A 22,998-nucleotide genomic window follows, 5' to 3' on the forward strand; every position below is an offset into this window, starting at 1 on the left:
TAGCCAACCACTCAAGTTCAGAATAACTCTGTGCTGCCAGGCGATGACAGAGTTGCTTCAGACTTTCTCTTTGAAGGTGTGTAGCTTGCTGTACTGGCCAGTGAAGGAGTGAATTTATTAGCTGCTGAGAGAGCAGGAGTACCTCATTTAGAAGAGATACTAGCGATCAGAGGGGAAAGTTGTGAGAGAGACCTTTTCTGTCCCAAAAAAAGAAGCTCTTTATCAAGTCTGTCTTTGTCAGAACTTTGGTGTAGCACAAATTATTGAACTCTAGAGCAAAGCACATCCCTACATACAACCCCATGGTCCTATCTACATCCCTATGTATATGATCTTTAGGTCTGTGGCACATTGTGTGAGAAGAATTGCACATTCACGGATTTGTTAAATGAGTGATATCATCAGATTTTTTTTTTTTAATAAGGCAGAAGAAGGTACACCCTTACTGCAACCTGGGGACTTGCAATACCTTTGGCAGTTAAGAGTGAAAGGGAGCGGGACTGTTCGCTGTTTGTAAGCAAGTCAGCTCTTGGACTGTGTTTCTGGCTCTGCCATTGAATACTTCTATGATACTGGGGGCAATCTCAGAGTTTTAGTTCACTGATCTGTAAACTTGGTCTCACACCACATTTAGTGCCATTGGTTTCATCTTGAAAGCAACATGAGGAGCAGCACCACCAACCCATGTGTAGAGACGAGTTAGGTCCAGTGTTTACAAAATGCTTGGGGATTCCTGGAAAGCGGGAAGGGTTGTTGTTTGCTCACAGCAGATTGTGTCACCCGTTCCCAGGCCAGTTGCCTCATAGACCTGAATTAACCAACCCAGCGCTCAGAATATAAAATATTTTAAGTAGCGTGAAGTTGTGCCTGCTCTTGGGGAAAGCTGATAAACCTCTGTGACTGCAGGGAGGTTCCCCTCTGCCTGCTCCTGTCTGAAAATTGCCACCACCGCCTTCCTCACCTGAGTTGGATCTTTGCTAGATGGCTCTTTAATTTTCTTTGGTGACTGCCTGATGTTTGAGTGAATAATATGATTACATGTGAATTTATTGAAAACCCAGGCTGCTGTTGTACTAAATAAAAACAACGCAGATCCAGAATTATCCAGGACAGCTTTGCATTTAAGTTTAATACTTTAATTACTTATTATGCAGCCCCACATGCCAGATTTTCTGCAACATGATAGTAAATTCTTGTTTCTCCTTTTTTTCTGCAATGCAATACCTGTAAATTTACAGTTTCTTCTTTGTGGCGGTTGCTTATATTTATGATGGCAGGGAGTAAAACATATTGTAACAGTTGTGGTTACAATATTTATAGATTCTGAACGCATATTAAATTAGAAGCAAAGGAGAGGCAGAATTACATTTGTTTTGTAACACTCTACAGTTAAGGCCAGAACCATTCCTGCCAACGCATCTGTAAATGTTTTAGCTCATAGCTGAGAGTCAGAGCAACATTGCTAAACATGGGTGGATGGTATAGTGCAGCCCCAGTGTCACCCAGTGAACGCAGAACCCCACAGAGAATCTGGCTAGAGTAATTAATGAATCCATTTGGAAAAGTCAGTGCCCTTCAATTAGCCTGAATGTAGCGAAGCAGATGGGATCCCATCCTCCAGGGAGAAAATTGAGAAAGATCCGAAGAAATACTGCATTGGACTGATTTATCTGGGTAATTATAACCCTCATTTGCACAAAACTGTTCAATATGGCTGCAGTGAGAAAATTAAGAATTTATAAAATGTTGATATGTGGCCTAAACTATTGGAGGTAGTGGAATCATGTGTCAAGCAAGATCTTGGTTTAGAATATTAAAATAATCATCAGCCAGGAGAGGCTGAAAGGCAAACTTGGCCATGGAGCTGGGGGGCGGAGGGGATGCATTTCTAGCGAACCTTTTGTTAAAGGCTCCTGTGAACATTTGTTGCCATCCTAATTTGGCATGGTGTCCTGCCTTGAAACATCCTGCAAGGTTTCAGAAAGTGACAGAATGCCTCTAAAGAAACTTAAAGTGGGGGGGAGTGGGTGGTGAAATGAAGGAAGAAAACAAAATGCAAATTTTCTTTAAGCATCCGGTGGTGGAAGAACAAAATGAGGACAGTGATGATGGCATCATTTGAGAGCGTGTGTGTCCTAACCTTATCCCAAGGAGAGACCTCTGTCCTTGTCAGAAGTCTCATTTTTAAGTCAAAGCGTCGCTGGACTTACGTATATGAATGGGAAGCTGCACAGTGTCTTTGAAGGGCTAAACTGGAAGTCACCATGTCTATATTGTAACTGTGTTTATGTGTGATAGAAAAGGAAGCTGGAAGCTTTATAGAAGTGGCAAAAGAAAATTAACACTGTTTATGGCAACATTGACATCATGTAAAAATTATGGTCTGCAGTTTCTAAAGCTGAGAGGGGTTTTGGTTATAGGGAAATTGCTCTCCATCATCATGGATTTCTCACATACTTTGTGTAGTTAGAAGCACCTTGGCTTAGATAGCTCCAAGCAGCATTTTGCACAACATTTTCTAAATTTGGAGCTTTGTTCGAAGCTTTTTTTGTTTTTAACAAATGGGAAAGAAACCTAGTAGTCCTAGATAGGCAGCCCCTTAGAGCAAAGAAGTGGGATGTGGACAGAGCAGGGTAGACTGAAGGTGAGTCAGAGGAATGTGGTAATAATACCTGGCACTGGCCAAAACCAAAGCAGTATTGACCCTGCCTGCAGTTGGAGAAGAGAGCCCTTGCTGTAGCCTCACTGCTATTCCAGCTCTTCAAAATACTTTCCTATTTCAGGACACTTCTGTGCCATTCCAAAGCCAGCCTTTTTTTTGCCCCTCTGTTTTTTTCCTCCCTCACAAACATCCTCTTTTCAAAGATGCCAAATGTTGGTGGGTACCTGGGCAGCACCTTGCTTGCCCTCTCCCACCCACTCCAGCAGCTTAACACTGTATTGCTGTGATGATGGGAACACTATCTCCATTGAACTTGAAGTTCAAAGTGTATTCATCCATTGCAATGAATTAAAAAATCAGTTCTGGGCAGAATGTCAGATGTAACAGATACTTCTAGGGCACTGAAATGGTGGCAGCAAAGATGCATGGGTCTGGTTGTAAGCCTGGCGTGCACATTTGTTGATGTGCATAATGTGTGCTGTGAAATTTATTATTTTAATTTTTTATTTTCTTACCTTGGGAGGCCTGAGGTAATGCAGGGATGAGTGCACTGGCCGGAGCAGCCAGGGTGGGATGTTCCCACTCCCGGTCGTCCTCTCAGCCTGACAGCAGGCGGTCTGAGACTGACACAGTTTGGCCTGTGACTGCACCTTCTCACCCTCTGCTGATAAATAAGCAGACTAATTGAATTAATAAACAGATAGCTCTTTTTCCTGCCAGCTGGAGTATCATCAAAATGCGTGATAAATTATCTGTCAATGCTTCAACCCCAGGGAAAAAATTAGCTGCCTCAACTCTTCTCCCCCTTTCCCCTTCCCCCACAACCACCCAAGCCCCCAGTTTGGTAGGCCTCCACCCGCCTCGCCCCTTGTCTTTTCTGCTTTGGCAGGTCTCCAAAGAGAAGTAGCCGTGAGAGAGTAACTCATTTGGCCAGGCTGCTAATGGGTTATTAAGGCTGTAGGCAGTGGTGGGATGCTGACATTCCCTGGGAAAAAGAGACGAGGCTGTGGGAGCACGGGGGCATATGTTTGGGGTGAGACTGCTTGTGCCTCAGTTGCCAGCAGGCAGTGGCCAAGACAGGAGCCACACACAAGGGGCAACAAGGGGTGAAACTGAACAGGAGGAGACAAGGAAAAAAATGGGACAGGATGCGGTGATTTCCATAATACAGTCAGGAAGTCCATGCGATCACCTCTCAAAGTGCTGCTCCCTTTTGGAAAAAACGTGTCTACCTAGAGTTCCTCAACAGCCCTAAGTAACAGGAGAAGAGAAAGATTTTGCTGCTTCACACTCTAGGTAGGAGGAAAATAGCTGAAGTTTCTATTGCATTACTTTGATTTCCAAAGTACTTGTGTGCCTTTGCTGGCCAGGTTTCCCTCACTGCAAACTCTGTAAGTTTCCCAGTGAGCACACTGCTAGAAAAGCTTTCCAGTCCCTCTCTTTCTAAAGCAGCAAGAAATGGGAGGTGCTGTGGAGTCACTGAGGAGACTGAGATGGGAATGAGATCACAGCGTTATGATCTTGTGCAGAACATGACATTTTTTTTCTGGTGCATATGTCAAATGAATCAGACAATGGTGGTGTCAGGAAGATGGATAATGCTGTCGACAGGGCTGCGAGAGGAGACAGGAAGATGTGTTAAGCACCAAAACAAGACGGCATTTATGCCTTTCTCCCACACTCAGTAGAAGTACACAAGAAATATTAAAAAAAAAAAGGTAGGTAGGACTTGTCCATACTGTGAAGGAGAGTGAGCATGGACAGATAACTGGTGTGCAGGAATTGCCAGTTCCTGTGGTCCTGACAGCTGCTTCTGGTACCTGGTATCTGGGTCAAGCGTCACCTTGTCCCTATGGGGGATGCTTACCCTACCCGTGAACCATTCTGCCTCCTTCTGTCTCCAGTCAGGGCATCTCTGCCAGGAATTTGCCTTTAAGTGGTTATTTCTGCCCTCTTTCCCTTGGGCAGGAGGGGCAGGGAAGAGTCCACAATCGAGCAAGGCAGGATACTCTATACCTGTCACTTGGTGCCGGAAAGGAAATCCTGCTCGTGTGACAGCCACTGCAACTGTGGGTCCAGCCAGGCCCCCTGACCTGTGCAAATTTGTTCTGTATCCTGTGGTACGTGCTGTAGGAAAGCCAAACACAGCTGTCCAGAAATGGCAGGATGAGTCAATGGCTTACCAAGCAGGCAGCATCCTTCCCTTCCCTGGGGAAGGTTGGTTTTTTTTGGTTTGCTCTGACATGTTGCTGTGCAAAGCAGTATTGCTAAAGAGTAAGCATACTATGTGCAAGAGAGTGAGCAGCTGATAAATTGCATTTTAGTAAGTCATTACTTGTCAGCTGAGCCATGGGAAGTTTGTGGGGATGCATTCCTAGCCCCTTCAACCAAAAAGCAAAGCCTAGTAGTGCAAATCACTAATTCCAATAAAAAAGAATAGTTGGGGGTTTGATTATTTTCATCTCTTGTTTCACACCATAGCTATCCTGAAGTGTATTAAAAAGCCTCATGGCACTGATAGAGTAGCTAGCTGGTATCTGGCAGGAGGTTGAGATGTTGCTGTTCCTGGAGCCTCAAGTGGCTTTGAAATTCAATGCGTCTGACCCAAGACACTGCTCTTTCAAAGCAGCTGATACACGCGAGGTGGTGAAAAACAAGGCAGCAACTCGAGCTGCATACGGATGGAGGGGATGGCGTTGCAAGTGAAGAACAAAGTGGGCACGGTGGAGGGCAGCAGCCAAAGGGATTAAGTTGGGGGGCTAATATGGGAAAAGGTGGAAGGGCATAGGAGACCTTGCATGAGGGTGTAATACAACAGTACATATCAACACATATATGTTGGATGTTGAACATTCACTATATATCTATGCAGATAACTCTCAGCATAGATTTTATTTATTTTATAACAGTGAAAACTGACATTAAGTGAAGCTGCTCACACTCTTTATGGTTTGTATCTATGTACTGCATGCCATACCTGAGTGCATGTATTTAAAATGTCAGTAGTCACTAGGTTTTCATAGGCAGGTAATTGAAAGCTGTCTGCTGAATTAAAGTGTTATTTTCATTTTTGGGAATCAAATGCTGGAATTCAGCTTTAAAAAGATGTGAAATAAGCCATAAGAACAGTCTCATTTTATATGTCCCTGTACTGTACTTTAAATTCAAGTCATTTCTTCGGGGGGGGGGGGGAGGAAATCCATGAATGCTTTCAAAGTGTTTCAGGAATCACTTAACTTTAGAAACAAAGGAGAAAAATAACTTTACCTGAAACTCTGTGCTAATGAGACAACGTCTAATTACCTGCATTGAATTCTCTAGTCGGGCCAATAGGCTAATGAACATCAATACTCTTTCACAAAGAGCCCTGGGTTCCCTAATGGCTGTAAGTGGTCAGGGCTTCGGTTTTACGTTTCAGAGTCTGGTTGGTATAATCTTGAAACAGAATCTACAGATCAGATCGTATCCTCTGCGCACTCAGTGGCTCTCTCTCTGTGTGTGTGTGTGTGTGTGTGTATACACGCCTTTGAGCACCACACATCTGGGATGAAATGAAAGCACTTTTAAGTGCACATTTATCCCATTTCTGGCTTGCGAGTAGCCCTTTACATGTGCTGGGTTTAATCCAGGAAAAACGAGTATTCAAAAATCACACCAGCGAAGGGAAAAAAACTACACCCAAGTTTTATGTACTTGGATGGCATTTTTCTTTGAATATGAATGACTCAGTCATAATCAGCCTTAGTGAGAGGTGGGCGATGAAAGCTCAGAAATCTTCTGACAGACAGAGACTTTGAACCTGCCTTTCTCATGTCCTTGGTGTATATATTATGTTTGTGAGAGGGAAAAGGAAAGCAAGCAACTTGCATCCTCAGCAAGAAACTGGAGTCACTCCATAAGGGGTCTCAAGGCTTCAGAGCAGTATTCTGCAGAGAGAGATTTTTCCGGTGCTAATCCCGTCTGATCTTTGAGTACGGATTAAAGCACCCAAACCCACAGCATTTTTTCCAGTGTTAACGAGTGCTCTGATTTTAGAATTTCCTCCGTATCTGGCTTGTATAGGAAATTCCCCAAACTTCCTCTGAAATTAATTCTTACTTTTCTCATTTAATACATTCATAAATGTTCATTTTATGCTCAGGCAAGAGATATATATTTATATATATAGCTATATATATGTCTATATATATAGCAATGCAAGTGCTGTACAAGTACTTCCCACTGGCATTGTACTAGAAGATGGGAACATGATTTTAGAAACTTCATTAGAGCATTTGCTTGTGGGAGTGAGGAAAGTCCTGAGCTCCAGCCCCTTTGTCAGAGAATTTGCCAAAGTGTTTTATGTCCAATGTGAAGAAAAAGCCTGTGGTCTTTTGGCTCAGGAATGAGCCAAATATAATGAGCCTGTAATACAGGAATTAGAGAACAGATCTGGAAAATGGGTAGTACAAACTTAAGTCCTCTTGAGTTTTCTCACTTCCTTGCAGGGTGCTAGTAACATTGAGTGATTTTATTGCCCTTTTCTATGTTTTCCACAAGTGACAATGTAGCATGCATGGGAATATCCCACAGATGAATCTGGCAGAGTAACTAAGCAAAAATGATCTATTTGGAGAATTAGGATGGCAATTAGTTATGTGCCTGCCCACTGATAGCAGGCACAGGCAATTAATCCCCTAAGTGTCAGACATTTTGTTGTCAGGAACCTGCCTCTCCAGGGGTAGGTAGCAGCTAAGTAGCAGCTTTGTTTTTGGACTCTGGCACACAGAGGAGAAATCAGGCAGAAGTTGGTTGTATTTTTTGGATCCTTCCGTTGGTATTGTATGTTGAAATTATATGACACCGTTTGCCAGTAATAAATCACATTGCTGTCTGTTGTGTGTTTACATAATTAAATATCCCTTGTCATGGACACACATGCAGGGATTGACTTAGACTTGATGGGACTTAGGGGTTTGATTCTTTGAACTTTACATTTCCTGACTCCTGGGCAAAATCAAATCCAGTTGTTTAACACTGCATTGAGAAATGATTCATGCAAGAAATAGTATATAGTGAGAAGCACAAACCGTACTTTCAGTGTATCTTGATTTACTTGGTCATTAAAAATGTGTGTAGAATAGGAATGGAGAATTTGGTATTCTTCTTTCTAATCCTGTAACAGGTGGGGCATTGCACAAGAGTAAGGATGCTTATCTCCTCTGCAAGGTGCTGTGAGATGAACAGAAGGAAATTGCAGGGTGGAGATGAGATGTAGACTCACTCGTGTTTTTCTGCTGTCCCTGGCACTGTGGCCGTTCCCAGTGAAATGCTGTCACCAGAGGATGGCAGTTTTGGCAGTGTACCCTTGGGCCACTCTGGCTGCCACCTGCATTGTATTACCTAAAACTGGCAGCCGTCCGGAGAGGTGTCACTGCGACTGATGTCACCGGCAAGCGTGGCTGCTCGGAGGTCCTCCGTGCCCTGAGTTCAGGGACAGTGAAGCAGTTCCTGTGGCTGACCCGTCCTTGAGCAGCGTGATGTCCATTACTTTTATTGCCGCTGTGATTGTTTGCAGTTGATTCTTGCTGCTTTCTGCTCAAGTTTATTTCTGTTTGTGCTTGGAAGGACAAGGGAGCAAATTCGTTGTTTTCATTAGAGGCTGAGCTGCGCTGAAGGCTGGATGGCGATCCATTGTTCACATTGTTACAAAATCCGACTAAGTAGGGAAGAAAGCACAAAGGAAGGGAGAAGTATAATTCAGATTTGCCAAACAGCCTGAGAATAATTAGAAGATTAGCAGTTTGGCACTGTTTACTGGCGAGTTGTGAATTAAATGCATCCCCCTTTTCTCTTTACATTAGTGTAATGTGTCACTTCAGTTCTAGATTTCACGTCCTTTGCACACCTCTCACTGCTTCAGTCAGTATGGAGGACTGTATTTTATTGCACAAGAAATGTAGGAGCAAGATTCAATGTGGCATCAGAGACTTTCTAATTGCTGGTCTCCGAAATGTGCAGATTCTCTTAAGTATCTGCCGCTCACTTACTGGGTGGAGATGAATCACCTCCAATTTGCTTTTATGAATGCGAGTGGAACATTTGCAAAGAGTGATTTCTGTTATTTACACTGTGAAATGCTTGTAAGCAGCCAACTATAAAAGACCTGAGTGACATTTACGCTTAAGTTCTCTCATCGCAGTCGTAGTTGGAGGGAAGGATAAAATTCAGTGTGATGCTATGAAATACGCTGGGTGAAGTTCTGTTCTCAGCTTTAGCTTCTTGGGTATGCTGATGAGAGAAGCACTTGTATATAAAGAAAACTTGACCATCATGAATGAGAAAACAATATTAGAGCCACTGAAATCAATGGTATGCTTGCCATGAAATTTGGCTAATCAAGATTTTTTGAGGTTGCTACCTAATTGCAGATGTGTGAGGATGCTTGATATCTGTATTTTTTTAATTTAATTTTTTTTTTAATTTCCAATGCCTCTGTAGTCTCTTCTGTCCCCTGCAGGGAACTTATAACACCCTTGTATAATAGGGACTAGAATCACAGGCACTAGTGCAAGAAAATGTCTTTGAGATCATATTCCATGGGCCTGCAGGGGCCTGATATAATCTCCTGATAAGAATATACCAGACATTAAGCTGATACTACAGCTGGTCTTGTCTCCTCTCTCATTTACTGGTATTTGGGCATGCAGACCAGAAGGGGAAGAGAGTTTTTTCTGAGTGCAGCAATGCATAGTTATTCAGAACAGTTCAGTCCTATTCCAAACCAGAACAGCATGTCTGTCCCAACCTAAAAATTCAGCTGGATGATATAATAGCTTATTGTTTCATGTGAGCACAGACCACTCAGGTAATAGCAACTGTAAAATTGGAGATTTTTTTCATTTCTCAACTGAGAAATAAATGGGAGAAAGTTGTAGTTTATTGTAATATACAGATTAAAGCATGTAATGTAATATTTATAGCCTGTTGTACTATAAATATAACATGCTATAAATATTATAAATATTTATATACATATAAAACCCTAAAATTATATGAGTTTTTTGTTGTGGGAAAAGCAACCTCCAAATTTAAAGGTTTTTGGCTTTTTTTTTTTTCCTTCTAGTAAACTGAAAAAAATGCTGGCTATTTTTCAATATCAATTTTGGGGAAAAAATGTGGGGCAAAACTCAAGGCAATACTGAAAAACCTTGAGAAAAATTAGAAAGCAGCAAGGTCCTGAACTGCAGAAGCGTTAGGGAAGCTGATACTGTTTTCCATTCAAGATCTCAAATGCTTCTAGCTCATTTTTGGCAGACTTAGGGTTTGCCCGAAGATGTTCAGCGAATAAATTATTATCTGTGTTGATATAAAGAAACATCAAGCAATTCACTGCACCGTGATGTCAGGCTTTAGGTGGAGGAAACACTGTGAAAACCCTTTCCAAAAACATCCCCAGTATTCCAGGTTCAATGATAACTTCTCTGAGGTGCTGACTTCATATGACATTTGTTGGGGTGGCTTCAGAGTAAATACGCCAGTTAGGAGCATTACCATGAGCAATGGTACAGGGAACACAACACTCTATATCCCCTAATACATTAATATCAACTGTTTCTATTTCCTCCAAAGCATGAAAGATGGGAGTTTATGTGCTTCTAGCTTCCTGTAGGATCGAAAGTGAATTTTCTTGCTTCACTCCATCAGAGGCAAAGCAGGCTGTTCTCTGTGAAACAATTTCTTATGTATGTGTCAGTAACAGCCATTGATGGAAATGTTATGACTGAGTAGAAATCAGCTGTAACTGATGTTGGTCGCTATGTTACTTTGATGGAATTATAAAAATATTCACTAAGGGCTAAAACCCAGGTAAGATGAGCCCCCTGCATTTCCTCTTGGCTTGAGGGGGACCTCGAGGTTTTTTTGAAAATTGCCCCATAGAAAGGAGAGAAGTGGGATTGTGCCCTAAAAAACACTGCCACTGAGGTTAGCAGATTTACTCTAATTTTTTTGTGTGAGAGCGGATCTGCGCAGAGTCCTCTGTTTCAGTCCCAGTTTGTGAACTGCCAGATACTTGCTGGCTCTCATGAAGTCAGTCACACCGTTCCTGAAAACCTGAGTGGCTGCAGGATCAGGTCCTGGCTCATAATTTCATTCTAGATGGGATTTGCTGTTGCAGTCAGTCCAGTAAGCTCAATTTTGATGCCATCACATTTTATTTGATGCTAAACTAAAACAGCTGCTTGCAATTAGCTCACATAAAAAGAACAATAACAGAAAAGCAGCCTGCCCTGCCCTTCCAGCTCTACACATACTCAATGCAAAGAGTTCATCAAGTTTTAATTTCTCCCCCTCTGTGCTCTAACTAAAACGTCCAAAACAATTGATCTCGCTGAAGACCAAACGGAAAAATAAAGGTTTCTCATTCCCCAGATGTTTCAGATGGGCACCAGTGACTGGTTAATGAAAAGTAAACGTTGCTCTGGGTGCGTGTGCTGCAGAGCTGATCCAAGCGCAACCTTAAAGGGAGGTGAGGAGCGGGCAATGGCTGCTGCTGTGCTGGGACAGGATGAGGTAGAGAGCTGGTTTCTTACCAGGACTGGGATCCAGGACAGCTGGCCCACCCTCCCATCGGGAACAGTGAACAAGGAGCTTGTAAAATACACAGACCAAATGGAAATGACCCCTATTGACTGGAACCAGCTGCATGTCAGACCTCTCACTGTCTCTCTTGATTTGCTATCTCAAATAAATGGATGTGGTAGAAGGGGCTATGGAAAGAAAACAAAATAATTTATTCTCCTTGAAGTCACGCCACACTAATAAGCCACCGTTTTTACAGCTGAAAAAAAAAAAGTTTATTCACAGATTCAGTTTTTCCCTCCTTTTTTTACTTGGCTTTGAAAGTCTGCAGTTTAGAATATGACACACTGTAGTCCAGCTTCAGAGGTCTTTGATAAATACAGCATTAGTAAATTTTGTTAGGTATTCATCACACAAAACTGCTGGCTAGTGAGAGCTTGGGGGTTTTTGGGTTTGGTTTTTTTTGCATTTTGATTCAGAAAACAAAGTTACAACAGCTTTTGTTGGTGCTTTGGCTTAGATCTGTGTGGTGGCTCGGCCCCATGAAAGAGATTTTAGCAAGTTTCAAAGAAGAATGACATGCAGAATGACATGACTTGTTCATGTGTTGTTTTCCATATTTTTCCTAATACACTCCTGGGTAACACCAGTTATTCTGAGCTTTATGAAGAGCTCCTTGCAGTAACTAGGGTAGCGCTTGAATTTGGAAACCTTAGGGACAACAGCTGCTCAAATCCTCTATTTTATACCCAGGATGGGTTTTTGATACCGATGTTGCATTGAGCTCTGTTCTGACTTTAGAGATAGGGAAGGAGGTATTAAACCTTGCTGCCATAGTTGCCTCGGTCTCTTTTTGAGAAGATCATCAGGTTGTGACCACATGGTGTAGTGTAGTTGTGTTTGATAGACTTTCTTAAGGAAGATCCTTAAAAGTCATCAGTCTAGTTTTTCTTCATGCAGACTGAGGCATTGATGTGTTTTGCAAATGTATATTTTTTCTTTTTTTTTTTTGAAGTCTTGTTCAGCCAATTGATCATTGGTGAAATAAGCCACAAAATTTGGATCAACAGATCTGTTAGAGTGTCTCAGTGGAATGACCTTCATGAAGTCTGCAGAAACATATGGGATACAAAAATTTGAGGATGATACTTCGAATTGACCCTGTTACTTCTTTTTGCCTTCCACAACAATATTTTTCCTCTAATATTTTCCTCTTTTTTTCTGCTGAAGAATTTGTTTCTTCCTCACTCCCAGGTGCACAAACACAATAGGGTAGCAGCTTTGAACACAGGAGCCTTTATCTGTGGCCTTGCAGTGAAGTGGCACAGACAGATGTTATTTCAATATAAAGTAAATTGAAATTCCTGTCTATAGGTTCTGAGTATCCTGGCAGTCACTCTCTTTGCTTTAAAGACAAGAATAAAATGCAGTTCAATCTGGTGATTGCTCCTCCACTGGCAGATTTTAGCCACATTGGCTTGTAGGATCTTCTAACCTTCATCTGTGACCCACAGATAGTGCTATGCGGAAAGGCACAACTCTCTTCCTTGTATCACCACTGTTTCTTGCTGGCTGTCCTATAGGTGGCATCTCTTACTGAAGAGCTAACTGCTAGCCATTATATCCTGTGGCTGCATAATGATGGGATATTCAGATCATGCTAGTCTGGCATCAAATTATACCATGGACCTCCTTCCTTCCATTTCTATCTTACCTTTTTCTGCTAATTATTTGCATTAGTGAGAGTAATCCAAGCTTACACTGACTTCTTAAAAATGAAAAGAAGTGAGGAGGTCTTGGGTGGCCACCTGTAAAGAATGTTCTTCATGGAGCAAGATGCAAAACCATGAAGGTTTCTGTGGATTTGGAAGGAGCCCTTCTTCTACTTGACATCTGTCAGGCTCTACCTTTGGCACACTCTTTTAGGACGCTGATGATTTCAGTAGTCCAAGGGGAGGATGACACCAGTGAGGTGCCTGTATGCCAGTACAGCTCACAGCTTTGGGATGACCCTGTAATTGCACTGAAAGGGAACCTTTTTTATTCTGTATTTCAGCTGTAACTTTAGTACACAAGGGCCCTATCCTGCAGGCCAAAATGTGGCAGCGCTTCCAATTGTCCTTTGGTTCAGGCGTTCAGGTAAAAGTGACTGAATCCTGTTGATGTTAAGCAGAGTTTTGCCCTGGACAGGACACCAGGGCCCAATCCAATGATAATACAAAACATGAGGAGTACAAAACAGGGAGAGGGATTAGCATGTGATAACAGCACAGCAGATGGTTGAACTTCCCAGCAAAGAAAGAGGATCCATTTGAGATCACCCTCATTATTTTCCCATATTTCTGATGAAGGAAATCATGGGTGCTAGTACAACTGTAGAGCATTTTTGAGCCTGAATTTGAAAAACATGTAAATATATTTATGAATGAGTCCTTTAAATAATATCTGTAGTAAAAACAAGAGAGGAACTTTGTGTCATCTTTATTTTAATCAGACCTTGCTTTGTAAAAGTTGCAAGAATACAAGCTTGGTGAAGCTGATACTACTGAGCTGGCCAAACAGAGAAGGATAAGAGCCAGTTATTTTTCCTCAGCAGCACAGTAGGAAGTGTGTAACTGTTAAATTTCAGTTCAGATGTTTATATCTTTACATATTTATAGTGGAAAATTAGATTAGAGCCCAAAAACATGTTCTTTCTCAAGCTGAATTAAGATGTCTTTTATCCAGGGAACAGCAAGAAAAACCCTAAATAAATCTCAAAGCACAGGGCAAGGCACCGTTTCTGCAAGAGCAGAAATTGTATTTTGATCGCTGAGATCATCACATATGAATGTTGAATTTTCTGCCTTGTTCTGTTGCAGAGACTGAAGGCAGCGCTGACTCATCATCCTGCCGCCATGTCCAACGGGAATATGAACACCATGGGCCACATGATGGAAATGATGAGCTCGCGGCAGGACCAGACGCCACACCACCATATGCACTCACATCCTCATCAGCACCAGACGCTGCCACCTCATCACTCATATCCCCATCAGCACCAGCATCCAGCACATCATCCTCACCCTCAGCCTCACCACCAGCAGAACCATCCCCACCACCACTCCCACTCGCACCTCCACGCACACCAGGCACATCACCAGACCTCGTCGCACCCCCCGCTGCACTCAGGCGGACAAGCACAGGTAGACCTTCATGCCATGCTGCATCACTGGGTTTTGCTGTTACGTGAAGTTGAAGCCCAATCCCTGTGTTGTTTCTTATTGCACACGTGTCTTGTTAGATACAAGCCCCCTGGGCTACTCATAAATGTCTGCTACCAGTGGTGTAGAAGCACAAGCTTTATGCAGAAAATGGAGTAAAGCAACAGCTTGTTTTGTTGCTAAATTCGCTAGACATTTGTAATACTTTATAAGGAGCTCCAAGGTTTTTTAGGGCTCCGAGCGCTGCAAATTGCTACATATGCTTTTGTGGACAAGATATATTACAGAGATTAGCATATTATATATGTTGCTTAATGTGCTTGAACCTAAACTTCTCAGGACAAGATTTAAAGAGCTTTATGGTTCTACCTGCAGAAATAAATAGTACCATCTTTAGTGAAGTAAAATGGCATTTCATGTGCATACTCAGAGCAAGAAGTGTGTGTACATAAATAACGGCAACGAACCTAAGTAGCTATTTATTTCCTGTCAAGACTGGAGATAGTAGAGGTAGTTTTAAGGTAAGATACACTGGCTGAGAGGAAAAGAAGAAAGGATCCAGACCCTGTGGATAGCAGCCCCCAGCTGCAGAGTATGAGAGAAAGCCAAGATTAGTTGAGACTGCAGACAATAGTTGGTCAGGAGAAAAAGATGGTGAAGCCAGTCCAAGGAGAGAGGTTTAAACCAGGAAGGCAATTTTGATTAGGATTCAGGTGATGAGAACTCAGTGAAAGTCTCCATTGAAGGAGATGGAGGTCTCAATTTTTGGAGCAGGTATGTTGGCTTCAGCAATTTGGATCATTCAATACCTGAACTGAATGTTTTGTGAACTAATGAACTAGTGAGCACAGACTGTAGCAGAGTCATTTTGAAGAGGAATTCTATTAATGTCTTGAGATTATAGGCTTCTGCATCAGGAAAATAAATAAAGCTCTGGGGGCAGTGACTGTAACATGTCAGGTCAGGGGAGCAAATTTAAGGAGGACACATGGGCAGTACATAGAATGAGGACAAAGAGGAGTGCCAGCCATAAGAAGTTCAATCTGTGAAGTTCAATCTTGTTCCTTGCAAATACCTTTCAGACAAGCTCTTAGAAAACATTAAAGAAAATGAGATGATTTGGCTGATATCCCAGTGTCCCACAACATTAACTATTTACTAACATCTAGCTTTATTATTGCAGAGGCTGCAAGCACGTGGGATTTCCCTAAAGCATTTGCTAATGTAAAATGAATTGTCAGCTTTAGAGAAACAATCTAAATAAGAGAACAACAGATTCCCCTGTGAAAAGATGTCCAGAGCTCTCCTAAGTTTTCACGTTGTGAATTCAATTATTATCCCATCTGTTAATGAATTATTTTCCTTGGAGTTGTTTAAAAACTCCAATAAAATGGCATTATCTCATAACAGAGAAACCAAAAGTAACCTGATGGCTGTCTTGGAGATCCATGAGAGAGTAAGGATGAAGCTGTGCTCAGCAGACTGAGAACTCCATGGATGAGATGGAGGAAGTCACTTAACCTATCTGAGGCTTTTAAAACAAGGGTAATAGTACTGACACCTCACCGAGGGGCAGGGAGGATAAACATGTTAATGCAGGTGAAGGAATCTGATACCACAGTATGGAGCACTGCTGCAAAACATCCATATCACGTATTAGCTGAGGAGAAAACAGCTACAAGAGAAAACAAACCTCCCAGGTTTAAGGATAAGACATCAGCCAATAAGGCAGTGTGCTGCAGCCACCTCTTCCTCTTAACTTACATGCTCTCCCATCAGAGATCAAGGAGGTCTTCACCATAGGTGCAAGTGTCACCAAGAGGATAGGAATGGAGAGTGATGCTGACGAGGCTGAGCAGGACTCCTATGGTCAGCGGCTTCCCCAAGCAGCAGAGCTCTTGCTGCTCAGCTACTCCCATGGTGCAAAGGCAATAGTGATTTCTGAACAGATGCATTAGTGGGGAGAAAAGAAGGGTTTGCTGAGTAGTAATCTCATGGTTATTACTTTCTAAGCTTATCCATAGTCCCCATGGTAATGGCCTCTTTGGTGGTCAGATTTCTCCAGCAGACATTAATTTTATGGTGCATTTTACTAATTATTAACTTCCTTATTCTTCTGAGCCAAACGCTTCTGTTCCAAGCCACCTGCCAAATGACAGCATGGTCCACACCACTGTGAGCCATGCCAAAACTGTTGTTAGTCTACATTACACCCTTCTGTAATGTCAGAATTCAATCCATGCTTTTCAGCTACCATTTTGATACACAGGAGCCCAATGAATTATGCTTTCCTAGAATGAGCGAATGGGTATTAGTTTTGTGGTTAGCTGCAAAGACAGAAGTAGTGGATGAAGGATAAAAGTAGAAATCATCTTCTTATAGATATCTTTCTGAGAAAGAGAGAGATTTTATCAAGTTGTACCTGTGTTGCCTCAACTACTACAAAAATGATACTTTTATTCTTGTGTTGGTCCCATGAAGTTTTCTTCTTATCAAACTTGCTAGAGTAGGGGCTTGGATGTTGTTTCATTCTGTTAGCTGTCCTGCATTTGTCTTCAATATGGGTATGTGATTAGTATCCTCTAAAAATACATATTAACCTCAATTTTAATATATGTTCATTGTCTTTCTTATCAGACCATGTATGTCCTAGGCAGGGCAGCAAAATCCTGCAAGAGAATGATGCTTAGACAGTTACTGAGGTAGAGCCTAACAGATTTCAGAGTTAAGAGCTATCTAGTAAGAGTCAGTTCATTATTAGTGATGTAATGGTAACCTTCGCAATTAATATCTGACAGAGATGGAGAGAAGATTCTGTTGTTCTGAAAAAGTGCTCTGACTGCCCAAAGACTGACTGCTACATCCTGAAAACAAAATGACTCACTAGGTTTTCAGGAGAAGATTACCATATCAGGGGAAAGAGGAAAAAAGAAATCTATAGCTACCTTTTTCTGCCTGTGTAGCAGACCCCACTGAGAGAGTTAACAAGAATTTTCAATGCTGGATGGAAAAGGAGGGAAGTGGGATAAGGAAAGTGTTTGGTGTCCAGAAACATAAATAACAGATCTCTGAAGTCCTGAAAGGTGTTGTATGTGAGAAAATGAAAGGCCTTTGATGAGATGTTGACATTAAAAGCCCTCTCTGAGGCCTCTGCGCTCAGACATCTTGCTAAAGAGGCAGCATGCCTGGCCCCAGTGAGCGGGAAGCAGCTGGCATCCCTCGGCAGTCATCTCCCGGAGGCAGCCTGGGGATGCTGGCAGGAACAGGGACAGCTGCCTGCAGTCCTGTGTGGTGCTGGCTGGTGATCCTGTGTGGCACTGGGGATGCTAGCAGGGAGAGGGACAGCAGCCGGGGATCCTGTGTGGTGCTGGCTGGTGATCCTGCATGGCACTGGAAATGCTGGTACAGTGGTAGCTGCCGTAGCCCTGGGACTCCAAGCCCCGGTGTGGACAGAGGGTTGGAGATTTTTACCAGTGAACATATGGACTGAATACAACTGAAATGTTAAAAATCAGTCAGAATGTGCAGGGTGGTTTTTTTTATTTTTAGACGGTTATTTTTTAAAAACGTTTTTCTGCTCCTGCGAGAGAGATTCCCTGACTGTGCAACATAAAGCTGGGAATAAGTTTGGCTTTATGGAAAAAGAGTTATCAGATGCACAGAATAATTACACTTAAAATTGCCACTTTAATGGACACAAGTCAGCTAGGGGAGGGAGCAAACTCTTATTTGCAGTTTGTGGTAAGATTCTAGACAGAAAAGCGATCTCGCAAGACGATAGTATCATTTTAATTGAGACAGACAGAGGTGTTAGGCAAACATATGTTAATTGCCGCAATTGAAATTCAGGGCTCAGTCTGACAAAGCGCTGAGTACGTCCACTCCCTGGAGTCAAAAGGAAGCACCTTGGAGGTTTGAGCCTTTGCCAGAACAAGAGGGTTCATTTTGAGTCAACAGTTCAGGTTTCCAGACTGTTCCAGACTGTGCCGGAACAGAGGGAGCAATGTGAGCAGCATCAGCGGCTCCCGCTGGGGATGAGCAATGGGAGCCCTGGGATGGGCTCCGGAGCCCCAAGCACAATCCAGAGCCCTGTGGCAGCATCAAGAAACATAAACACTTACTTTTCTATAGTTTCATAGCAGTAGAACTAGATGCAGTGTGCCTCTGCTGTCAGGCTGCTGAAAAAGAGGGAATACAGCATCCACAGGGGTCAAACAAAAACACCTGAGAAGAGGAATATCCCTTGTCCCCACAGTGCAAGGATACCAAAATGCAAATTTTGTTGTTCTGAAACACAGGTACCTAAATCCTTTCTTTTGCCCCCGGCTGAGGGGCACCAAGGTCTCCTGGCCTTGCACAATCCCAGCCCGCAGCTTCCCAGCTCCCATCTCCAAAGGTGGTAAAGCATGAGACGGAGATAGAGGAGCCTGTGAAATAGAAATGTTCCAAAATTTTGGAGGCAATTGGGAAAAAAAAAGAGAGAGAGAGACAGAAATAAGGGCCCTGCAGTCCTCTGCTTTGATTGAAACTGTTACTGAGAGAAACTTGACATCTCAGGTTTGAAATAGGTGGTGGCAGAGAAAGTACCTAAGTGAAATGTTTGTAATAACCGTAAGGGGAAAAATATTTTCCCTACTAATATTCAAAGGATCATTTAAAAAAAAAATCTGCCCTTTGACCATGGCAAGGATCTGCCACCAGCTCATTTCAGTGGCATCTGGTGCAGTTTCTTGACTTGCGCCCATTGCAGACCTCGACAGGGAGCAGGACGAGCATGTGAGGTTTCCCTTCCTCTTTCAGCATCCTCCTCCATAACTTTCTTCCCTCACTACCCCCTGCCAAACCTCTTCTCCCCTGCCAGGTTTCGCCAGCGGCGCAGCAGATGCAGCCCACGCAGACGATACAGCCGCCCCACCCGACCGGAGGGAGGGTGGTGGACGAAGACCCGGATGAGAGGAGGCGGAAATTTCTGGAAAGGAACCGAGCTGCCGCCACACGCTGCAGACAGAAGAGGAAGGTCTGGGTGATGTCACTGGAAAAGAAAGCAGAAGAGCTCACCCAGACAAACATGCAGCTTCAGGTGCGAGCCACTGTCTGCGCCCCCGAGGACACAGAGGGGCTCTTTGTGCTCTGAGGGGCTGGCAGTACCGCCGGGCCTTCGCCACCTTCGAGGCTGCCCCCACACAGCTGGCTCCTAGCAGGGGCACAGGCATAATCAAAGTCGATTAATCAAGATGTGTGTGCTTCAATTAAAGAAATAATTGCATTTTAGTGGGATAAGCCAGGAAAAAGTTGTCTTGGGATTTAGAAGCCTTCACTAGACGGAGTTGTATTTATTTTCTTTTCTTGTCACTGCTTTTTGCGGGGATTTGTTTTGAAAGTGCCATTAACACAGCTGTAAAAGACTTCTTCAGAGCAGGGCATGTAGCTAAACCCCCATTCAAAGCCAGGGAGATAGGACTGCAAATAGATCAGTGTACCAGTAAGGAAACAAGTGGTTGGATGAAAATACCCTGAATTAATACAATAAAAGCCTTTCTTATAGTGGTGCCCTTCTTACAGTGGGCACAGTACTTCTGCCTCATCCAGATGTGTGTGTGCATGGTGCCAAGAACAGAAAAACCATTTGTGTAATGGCACTTCCCCGAAACACAGAGGTGTGAGCAGCACCCAGGTGCTGGCTATAGCAGAAATGTAGGAGCCATGCTGTAGGTGACAGCAACCCTGCCACTACACTGCACAGCACAGTGGGCTGCCATTTCCCCTCACTGATCTGGCCCCCTGTACTGATGTGAAGAGCCAGAGTATTTCCCGAGCAGATTAAAACACTGCCTAAAGTATCTCTGGGGCTATGAAGGGTTAGTTTGCTTCTCAGTTTGTCATTAAATCTGGAAGTCAAATTGCCTTTAGAAGAAGTTATAAAACAATGTCACGGACGTTAGCATAAACCCAGCACTCAAGCACCGAGTGCCATTTTTGCTCAGTTCTTCTGAAGTTGTGGTGCAGTGTCTGCATCCTTGGGTTTACACTTTGCAGAAGAGCCTGGTTTAAGCTTTGTCGCAAACCAAACCCTCTCTTTCTTTTCTAGAACGAAGTTTCCATGCTGAAAAATGAGGTAGCACAGCTGAAACAGTTATTGCTAACACATAAAGACTGTCCGATAACAGCTATGCAGAAAGAATCGCAAGGATATCTAAGTAAGTAGCTGATATGTTTGCACTGTCTGCACACTCCTCACAGTCAAGCAAAGTTCCTAATTCTTCCCTCCAGAACCCCTTCTTGGCCATGTTATCACTTGAACCTGTCTTCTCAAACATCATCGAGCCATCCGATCTCGTACCCCTATTTATCCAAAACCCAAAAAAGCCCTGGTTCGCATCCCACACAGCAGAGCTAGCCTTGCCCACCCCTCCCTTCTGCAAGGAGATGCACACGGATGGACGCTCGCTCCCCTGTGGAGGATCCCGCTTGAACTCACAGCTCCAAACCTGCAAGAGTCCTCCTGGGTGCAGTGCTGCCAGAACCTTTAAATATCTCTCAAAAGGAAAGTTAAAAAGGAAAACATTACAGTCCCCTCCAGCGAAAATGGTGCTGTGCTCTGACACTGGCGCAGACCAGGCGTGGCGCAGGTTTTCAAGGTTTGTTAACTCTTTTTTAACTCTTATCTTTCATTTAAAAAAATAATAATTCTCATCTCACGGAAATGTTGAATCAATTCTGTCTAGCTGATGCATTTTATGAGAGTGGTAATTTAGGGACAAATTCTTTGCTTGGCTCTAGGATGGCTCAGAAGAGCCTCAGGGTTAATATTTGCTAGATTGCAGCATTCTCTTAAAATAGAGCCCGTTTCTGTCTCCTCTGCATCACTATGCATCTGGTTCTTTAATAGTACTCAAAGCAAAAAATACATAATTGCATTACATGCCTATCAACTGTTGCTTGAATTAGATTTTCTGTGCTGCAGTGCATTGCACTCTAATTTTGATTTCTGCTGGAGTGAATAAAGCATTTAAACATCCCAACTGATTTTATAGATACCAGACCTTTTATCCCGACTTTGGCTTCATAATCATTAAGGTCTTGGGCTTTTTTCAAGGTCCCAACTCTTAAAGTCAGGTTGATATCAGAGAAGCTGGCTTAAAATAAAGAAATACCAAAACCTGCAGAAGATCAGAAGACAGAGGGTGTTGGATAACTGTGTATTTTGACATCCTGGGACTTGTGCATGCCTTGGGTTCTTAGTTTTGCTGCCGTAGTGGTACATCCTTTTCCCAGGGGCGTCACCCAGCCTGGGCTTGTTACTCGGATGGCAAAATGAATGTGTGTTGTCTCTGTGCCCTCACCCCCTTCCCAGGTCCTGAGAGCAGCCCTCCTGCCAGCCCGGTCCCAGCGTGCTCCCAGCAGCAGGTCATCCAGCACAACACCATCACGACCTCCTCCTCCGTCAGCGACGTTGTGGGCAGCTCCACTCTCACCCAGCTTGCCAGCCACAGAACAGACATCAACCCCATCCTTTAAAAGGGGTTGGTCAGAAACTTGCTAGGGGAGCGTGGTAGCAGTATCGAAGCGTCCTCTGTGCTAAGAACATTTGCAACCATAACTCAAGCCTGGAAGATTCCTCAGTTCTTGAAAGACTCTGGCTTTCATTTTTATAGTTATTAAAAATGTCTTTTTATACTTAGTTACATAAAAGGGAGTTATGCAATTAATATGCTATCAGCTTGAGAAATGCTTTGGTGCTTTCTCCAGTTTTTTTGGTACCAATTACTTGTTTATAAACCTAACTGTTTCTGTACATAGTCACGTTTCCTTCTCACCAATCTAGCCTGCAGCCTCAGAAATACAGAGTTGTGTTAAACTGCAGCTTGTTAGCCAACGTGAGGTATGAAAAGTATTAAACAGAGTCATATGTAAGTAACTAGGAGTAATTAGGCTATAAATACAGAGAGAGGGCATCTGCTGACAGCATAATAAAAAATGAGTTAGCATTGTGCTATCAGCAGACTCTGTCTTGCATTCAGAGCCTCTTTCAAAGCAGTTATGTAGGATGTGGCTATCAGGACAAAATCAAGCCCAAATAACACGTTCTGTTGTTTAGCCCTCCCCCTTTGCGCCTCTTTCCTTCCCTGCCCTTCTTCTCCTCCAGTTTTTCTTACACCTTCCTTTTCACTTCCCAAACCCTTTTCATCCTCCAGCTTTTTTTTTACCTGCCTTTTTTTTTTTCATTTCAAGGCTTTCTCACTTCCCTCTGCTTTTCTCGAAGAACGGTGATGAACAAGCAAAAACTTCAAACCCACCTAAAAACTGTCAGCATGGCCGCTGCTTTCACTAGCTCCTCACCCGCAGCTGGGCTGCACTGAGCATTTGGCTTTTAAAGACCAGAAATGCTCCTGATTTAGTGTTTTTAATAAACAGCGAAAGGCAAAAGCAATGCACCCCCAGGTGAAGCAGAATTGAAAGCCAGCTGTGTTGATGCTAGCAGCCCTGTAAGCTTCTGTGGTGCGGTACAGGCATAGCGAGCAACACCTGAGAATCACAGCAATTCTTTTGCACTGCCAGTTGTTAACATAG

At 43.1% G+C, this 22,998-nt stretch overlaps 1 protein-coding gene across 1 annotated transcript; it reads left to right on the plus strand.

Moving 5' to 3' along the window:
* Positions 1–11,185: 11,185 nt before the first annotated feature.
* LOC104546411 (cyclic AMP-responsive element-binding protein 5-like) lies at positions 11,186–22,602 on the plus strand. Its single transcript, XM_010191796.1, has 5 exons — positions 11,186–11,350; positions 14,086–14,409; positions 19,289–19,507; positions 20,516–20,624; positions 21,782–22,602. The coding sequence occupies exons 1-5, from the start codon at positions 11,186–11,188 to the stop codon at positions 21,943–21,945; spliced, it is 981 nt and encodes a 326-aa protein (XP_010190098.1). The 3' UTR covers positions 21,946–22,602.
* Positions 22,603–22,998: the final 396 nt, after the last annotated feature.

Source organism: Mesitornis unicolor, unplaced genomic scaffold, assembly GCF_000695765.1.
Source record: "Mesitornis unicolor isolate BGI_N332 unplaced genomic scaffold, ASM69576v1 scaffold10069, whole genome shotgun sequence".
Lineage (NCBI taxonomy): Eukaryota > Metazoa > Chordata > Aves > Mesitornithiformes > Mesitornithidae > Mesitornis > Mesitornis unicolor.

Bases quoted from the DNA above. Each gene is read 5' to 3' on its own strand.
- LOC104546411 (XM_010191796.1), top strand. From the start codon at position 11,186: ATGGCTGCTGCTGTGCTGGGACAGGATGAGGTAGAGAGCTGGTTTCTT. The intron at 14,410-19,288 runs GTAGACCTTCAT...CTCCCCTGCCAG, and splicing joins ACTCAGGCGGACAAGCACAG to GTTTCGCCAGCGGCGCAGCA. The intron at 19,508-20,515 runs GTGCGAGCCACT...TTTCTTTTCTAG, and splicing joins AGACAAACATGCAGCTTCAG to AACGAAGTTTCCATGCTGAA.